This window comes from Austrofundulus limnaeus, unplaced genomic scaffold, assembly GCF_001266775.1.
Source record: "Austrofundulus limnaeus strain Quisiro unplaced genomic scaffold, Austrofundulus_limnaeus-1.0 Scaffold11, whole genome shotgun sequence".
Lineage (NCBI taxonomy): Eukaryota > Metazoa > Chordata > Actinopteri > Cyprinodontiformes > Rivulidae > Austrofundulus > Austrofundulus limnaeus.
Genome location: NW_013952413.1, coordinates 1,479,414 through 1,486,829, shown reverse-complemented (window position 1 = coordinate 1,486,829; position 7,416 = coordinate 1,479,414). Strand labels below are relative to the sequence as shown.

General features: G+C 39.1%; 1 protein-coding gene and 1 long non-coding RNA gene across 2 annotated transcripts in view; one reads left to right on the top strand and one right to left on the bottom strand.

Annotated features, from left to right (window-relative positions):
- The first annotated feature begins 190 nt into the window (after window positions 1-190).
- On the top strand, window positions 191-7,269 carry asb5a (ankyrin repeat and SOCS box containing 5a). Its single transcript, XM_014001972.1, has 7 exons — window positions 191-554; window positions 1,649-1,728; window positions 3,519-3,626; window positions 3,865-4,015; window positions 4,384-4,518; window positions 6,433-6,624; window positions 6,769-7,269. The coding sequence occupies exons 1-7, from the start codon at window positions 350-352 to the stop codon at window positions 6,894-6,896; spliced, it is 999 nt and encodes a 332-aa protein (XP_013857426.1). The 5' UTR covers window positions 191-349; the 3' UTR covers window positions 6,897-7,269.
- The window catches only part of LOC106513249 (uncharacterized), a 70,693-nt gene continuing 67,751 nt past the window's right edge, over window positions 4,475-7,416 (bottom strand). Inside the window, exon 3 of the long non-coding RNA XR_001309762.1 lies at window positions 4,475-4,558. This is a non-coding gene — a long non-coding RNA (uncharacterized LOC106513249). The remainder of the gene's footprint in view (window positions 4,559-7,416) is intronic.

The following is a 7,416-nucleotide window of genomic DNA, read 5'->3' as shown; positions in this document are numbered from 1 at the left end:
ACAAACAAAATGGCTAAGATTTTATTTCTTTTTTATTCAGAATGTTGTGCTTTTATGAGTCAGGTTGTTTTGTTTATGAGTGCTCAAGCAGGTACAGTAAATACCCTAAGTTTGACATTGAAATAACTTCGGGCCACCCACACCCACATGCGGAGCACAATAACAACAATATCTACTCCCAGGCACGGTGGCAGCTGCAGAACTTCTTTTTTTCCAGCCTGCATTTTGTCAGGACCAGCCAACCAGCGAGTGCAGTGGAAGCAAAAGCAGGCTACTCTTGTGCTTTTTGAACTGTCATCTGATCCAGCCTTCATCATAACCAGAGCTCTTTTGAAGCGTGCCAGAGGAAATGTCAGAACCAACAGCAGAACTCACCAACAAGCCTTTTGCGGTCCAGTTGTCCAATGTTTATCTCAGCATCTTGGCTCTGTTCTGCTTCAAGCTCTTCGTTAAGATCTCTCTCAACTTGCTAACATACTTCTATATAGTCCGGGGAAACCGTAAAGAAGCTGCCAGAATATCAGCAGAGTTCTACGATTATGGTCAACAACACAGTAAGTAGGAGAAAATGATTTAAGTCTTTTTTTTCCCATTTATATGTTGTTAAATAATAACGGTCAAAATGAAGCAGAGGAATGTGAACATACATAGTGACACTTGACCTCAGCTCTGTGAAGYCAGATGTAAACATGGTAAACATTTATTTAAATATAGTGTTCATRCTAATGCTAAATCTCTAATGTAGTCATTGTCTTCATTAATTTATTCACTAATGCAAACATGAAAGCGAGTCCACTTTCCTTCTTGTTTCATGCCTAATGGCCCTCTTTTAAACCCYGAAAGTGGTTTTAAATGAAGTCACCGTCGGCCCCAGCAGTTCTTTCTCTCTAATGTAATAATAGAACACAGTCATGATATCCTTCTCATCCCACCCCCACCATCCTGCCCTAGTTTCCATTCCCAGCTATGCGGGTGCACCCTGTCACACTCTCACAGCAACCAAAACAACACTCCACTTTCTCGGGGACAAGCGCTCCGACGAAGACGCGTTCTGGGGGCAAAGACAGACACGACAACAACATAATCTGTAGCTATCATTCAAAGGGAATACTAATTAACTCGACTCAGGATATTAGTCACGGTCCTGTAGATATGGCTTGCCTTGTTAGGAGGAATCTGTTTGATGTCTTATTTGCTTCTTTACGTTTCAAATAAATGCCAGTCTAGGAAGAAAAAAAAAGTAGGCTGTATGGATGAAAGAGTGTGGCTTTTCAAATAATTTTGGCTGATGATTATCTATAATTTATTAGTAACATGGAGAAGGACGATAATGATGATGAGAACGTATGGAATGCATCAGCTGTTATTCTGGACATTGATTCAGGTGTGTYTGATAGGCCGAGGTGGGCAGCTTTTTTTTTGTTAGAATAAACAGCTACGACCTCGCTTGTTTTATTTTTATCAGCTTGTGATRTAATCAGCCAAGGCATCAAAAAGTGCACAGCACTGTTTGCTATACCTGCAAAAACCACAGCTTTTATTAGGTTTTAAAAATGAAGTTTGCCGTCTCTGTTCCGAACACCAGAATTGGGTTAAACGGTAATAAATTCAAGTAGAATCTGGTACTGAATTGATATTCTCGTCACAGGATCCTGGGCAGACCGCTCGCCCCTTCACGACGCTGCCAGCCAGGGCCGCCTCCTGGCCCTGAGGACCCTCATTTTACAGGTGAACAGAACACAATCCCTTCTCCTTATCTGCACACACGGAGGCTTTTGTTAGCACCTCTTGTCCCGTTAAATTGTGCTCAGTACCTTTGCAGATCCCCTGACTGATCAAAAGATTTGGGGATTGAAGAGTCAGGGATTACAGTTCACTTCAGGTCTTTTTTTAATTTCATAAAAGGAGATTATTATCACAAATTATCTCAAATTTTGTCCTTTTTTTATTTGTGTAATCACAGGAGGGGCACGAGTACACCAAAGCATACAAAGCTTATCTTTCACCTCTTTTATTCATTACAGGCAGTGTGTAATGAGAACCATCTGGCAACATAAATTTCAGTGTCTAAGACAAATATTTTAAAGGTACTCGTTGCAAACCATGAAATCAAACAAAAGTTACCCTGAACGGCATCACATGTTGCAGTTTGAAGGTGTTTACCCCAGGTTCACTGATATATAAAATTTGGGCAAATTGACCACACAAAAAAGAAGGGTAAAGTTTGAAACAGAGCACAAGCGGCTCATTCCAGAAAACTACTGACTGTTTCATGGCAGCGTTTGCACAAGCACCCTCATGATCAGAACTGCGTGCCCCCAGATGGTAGAGCAACCTAGAAATGCGAGAGCAACCACGATCAGAAATTTGTGGCTGGGGTAGCAGCGACTGTGACCACCTGGGTAATCCGCTGCACCTTGGCGAAGGTGGTTGACTGTTATCAAAATCTATTAAAAAAAAAACAACAACACTGCACTAAAAAATGTGACATTTTCAGGAAAAATAACATCCCGCATGAGGAGGAAATGATTAAAATTTCACACCAATCAGATGACTAATAATAATTCTATTATTCAAATTTTGAGATCTTAGAGGAGCTTTTGGGCTAATCTGACCAAGCCGAATTGTTAGTCATCACACTAAACGCCTGGCGTTCAAATTTTGTGCAGCTATGACCTTCCTGACTGGAGATATAAATGAATTGATTTCGTAAGCTATCAAAACAATAGGTTGGAATAAGAAACAGTTCACAAATAGACTGCACCATATACAACTGTGAACTCCATATCTGCGAAAAAGCTTYTCATGTAGAGGTAACACATAGGCTGCCTATAATGTAATAATGCATAAAAATCCATTAAAATAGCTTAATTATTTTCTGTATATAACATTCAATGACAGCAAAACGACGTCAAATAATGACGAAAGGGGCGCCCATATATGCGGAGCAGTGTGACTCCCGGGGTACCCTGGTAAAACGTCAAATGACGAGTAGGGAGTGAGAATGTGTTGCATGATAATCGCGTGTTTTAGAGCTAAATGATATCACGCACAAAATAATGAAACTCTCAAAGAGTTGTCAGGGAATGTGGTAAAAAACTGCAGCCTCCACCCTGCTCTTACGCTGCTCGCAGATGGAGGACTGTGCTGCAAAGCCCATGATGCCTTGTTTAAGTCAGGCAAATCTATGACAAAGCAGTGACATTACAACATTTCACATGGTGAATTATTTAGCTCTTCACCAGCTTTCTGTTTGATCTTCACTTTAATTAGCAGGCTTATTAACGTCTTATATTGTAATGTGACTTTGCTGTCTAGTTTGCTCATTACTTTCAATCTTAACTGAGAGCGACGTGTTTGTTTTGTGCTGTTTTGTCGGAGAAGATAGGTTTTGGTAATGTTCCGTTAACTCCTGCTTATTTAACCAGCAGAGAGTGACAGAGGTTATCTGTTGTTCGATGCTATTTATTATGTCTTTTTCCCATTAAATGGCTACAGCTACTGGGTTTTGTTTCCAGGGTCACAATGTGAACGTTCTCACCATAGACCATGTGACACCCCTTCACGAGGCCTGTCTTGGAGACCATGTTGCCTGTGCCAGAGCGCTCATCGACGCAGGAGCAAATGTAAGACCAAAGTGGCCTGAAGACTCTGTAATGTTGCCACTCAGCAGAGGTCAAATGTAATTTCCATGGATGGGAAACTCGAACAAATGAGCACCGTGGTACTCTCCATCTACACACAACTGCAGAGCCGTTAAATTATCGGCCCCCTTTGGTTGTTGCTTCTGGCTCTTCCTATTAGTCAACTTGCACAGCTAAACAAGGGCTAAAAATAACAATAAAGACAAAAGTGTTTTCACAGGTCAACGCTTCGACAATTGATGGAGTCACCCCTCTGTTCAACGCGTGTACAGTGGGCAGCGTGGCATGCACTGAAATTCTTTTGGAAAATGGAGCAAAACCCCAGAGCCTTGTGCACCAACCTTCACCGATACACGAGGCGACCAGCAAAGGTAAAATGTGACAAAGTGGTTTTCATTCAGGGTGAGTCTTCGGCTAATGTTAGAGGGTCAAACACTGTTAGAAGGTCAGAAATAGGGATATAGTATTTTACCAATAAAAAGCTTTGGGGTCAGCCTCTTTCTGGTGATGGTTTTCAATATWTTTTTTTCCCTAATCAATAATTTTCCTCATTATAACTGACATTCCATCCTGTCTTTGGACCTGGGTTTGTGGCTTTTGCTTTGCTGCAGTGCCCTTCTTAACAAACCGCGAACAACGTCTTTAAAAATAAATCTTAGCATGACCTGAACGGACAGCTTGAAGAATTATCTCACACTGTCACGTGCTGATTACTGTCTCCATGCCCCATTACTTCCAGGTCATTATGGTTGTGTTGAGGCTCTGGTAACTTGGGGGGCCGATGTGGACACAGACATTCCTCACCTGGGCACAGCACTCTACACTGCCTGTGTCTGCCAAGAGCTGGAGTGCGCCAGGAAGCTCCTGAGGGAAGGTGAGCTCGCAGTGTATCTTCATACAGACTGTCATGGGCCCTATAGAAACATGAACAAATAAGAACATCTATGCAAAGCATTAAAGGCCTATTGTTCCTTAAAGRTTAAGCATATCACATGCACAGTTATAAATGCTCAAAATACAAGCTCAACATTAGCAAAACCCCCCAGGGTTCTGTGCTTGGCAAACAGAATTTATGAAGGCACAAACTTGGTTTCAACTTATTAGGTTTTTTTTTATGAATTTGCTTAAAACAAACAAATTTGGTAACAGAAAGAAACCTATTGGTGTCCTATTCATTATTGATGATACTGAAAGTTGAAGAGTCAGTGAAATRCAATTTTAAGGGTGTCAACATTGATGGAAAGCTGACACGGAAATATCATGTCAATGATTTAAAAATAAAATAGCAAAACTGAGTGCATTGCTGAATAAAATAAAATAGCTATTAAATGATAAATAATGYAAGGATTGTTCTGCATTTAATTTATTGTATTGAAGTTAGAGGAAAAACAATGACAAATCCTATTTTTATTTTACAAAAAGAGCTACAAGAATTGTTAGTAAAATTTTCTATGGTCACCCAACAAATRGTTGAAGTTGAAATTATTAAAATGTTAGGATTTGATTGGTTATTTTACAAGTCATGTATAAAGCTCATAAAAATATTACCTTCAAATATTCAATTAAAATTTGTTAAGAGAGAGCCGGTCACTACTGCCTTAAAGGAATGAGGATTTTTATTTGAAGGAGCGCCACACTGTAATTCAGGGAATAGATTTCTTTATACCAACATAAAAACTTCCAGAACAATAAATGTGTTTAAAATGATTACTAAGTTAAATTTATTAGGAAAGTATGATGTTTGGTGGATATATATCATATCAAGGAATCCCGATGTTGTTGATCTATTTTTTTTTACAAATTTGGAGATTGGTCAAATTCAAGTTGTTGATTTAAGATATTTTTTAAACAAGGGGCAGATAGTATATTTTTTCCCATCTTTTGTGATATACTTTGTTTTTTAATAATTTTTTTGGTTTTAATTGTAAATTAACGAAACAAATTAAAATAAGTAAAACAAAATTGCAGAAATAAATGCAAATTTTGCATATTCTATGATCATTTAGCTGTGATAAAGTTGATCAGTTGTAAATGAAAGCACAATTACTTTCAGAAAGGAAAAAAAGGTAACGGCAAACATGGACGAAACCATGAGTGGCTGTGGAAGAGTGGTTTGGGAAGTCGTCCTGTAACCATTGAGCTGCTGGTTCTTCTCAGTCCTTGGGCAAGACAATTCACCAGCCTTGTCTCCTAGTGGTGGTCAGAGGGCTTGGGGGCACTGGTGCAAGGCAGCCTCGCCTCTGTCCATGCCCCCAGGCCAGCTGTGCCTACAGTGTACAGTAGCTCACCATTATCAGTGTGTGCTGGGTGAATGACTGTAAAAGGTCTATAGGGACTTAACAAAGTTCAGGCCATTCACAATAAACAAAGAAGTTTGGTTAAGAAGTTTTAAAAGCCCCTGAAAAAAACATATGGAAACTATACTAAACTGTAATCAGACAAGAAACTGAATAGACGAGAAACATATTTTGCTAACTTTTGATTGACATTTTCTAAGTAAACAAATATACAATGCAAGCAGAACGTGCTGAAAGGAGATGATTGAAGTGCATCTATAAATCTGAGCACTCTGCTCCGAGTTTCAAACGTATTACCTTTGATTAACGGTAAGAAGCTGATTCAATTCCAAGGTAAATGGACGATTTAATTAGACACATTTAAATAAAAGTTATCTGTAAATATAAATATAAGTCACACTATAAGGAGAAAAGTTTATATTTAATTATGAGATAATATGTCAAAGGCTTTAAACGTTTTAGAATGGATTATCAAACCGCATTGTTTGCAGGTGCAAATGTACAAAAAGGCCGATTCCTGGATTCACCCTTACACGCTGCAGCAGAAAAAGATTGCACAGCTGTCGTAAAGCTGCTGCTGGATTTCGGTGCTGACATTAACGCCAGAAACACAGAGTTCCAGAGGCCAGTGGATGTGGCTCCGCCCAGCAGTCTAACAGAGGGCTTTCTGCTTCTTTATGAAGGTAAAATGTTTCCTTTCAGTGGTCTCTCCCCTGTTGTCTCACTCAGCTTCAGATCTAATATTTCTTATTGTTTTTTCATCTTTGTTACTTTTAATGAAATTCTCATTGTTTCTACGTTAAATTTAGATGCTCTTTTCTTCACAGCTACACCCCGACTCCTGAGCCAGTTGTGTCGTCAGTGCATCAGAAACTGTGTTGGTCGGGACAGACTGCACCTTCTTTCCCACCTCCCCCTCCCCAACAGGATCAAGAGCTACCTGCAGTACCAATGACCTGCAGGATCAATAAACCGTGGGCCTGAATGTGACTTTAAAGAAGACGCCCTTACCTAAAAAAATAATAATAATAAGCTATCAACACCCAAAATGTATCAACTCAGTCAGAGTGACTGATTAAATTATGTACAGACAGGAAGCTGCACTGAGAGCAACCAGGGTTCATGAGTTTTATAGCACAAAACAAGAAATAAGTATTACAAACTAAATATTATCATTTTGGTCTGCTCATGTGTTTAGAGAATGCCTTGATCTTTCCAAAAACTATAACCTGATAATGCACTTTAATTAAGAAATATTTTATGAAGTACTAATATTGTATAAATCAAACTGAATGAGTGTTCTACATTTCATATTGTGCACTGTTGAATAAAATGTTTTTAAATCATGTAGAGTGAAAAGCCCATTTTTTTATTGGATACCGTAAGATCATAATCTTTATATCTGCGTTTACTTCACTCGTGCAGCTAAGAAGAAAGAAGAAAGCAACTGCAAGTTTCAGGTTATAAGCATCAGC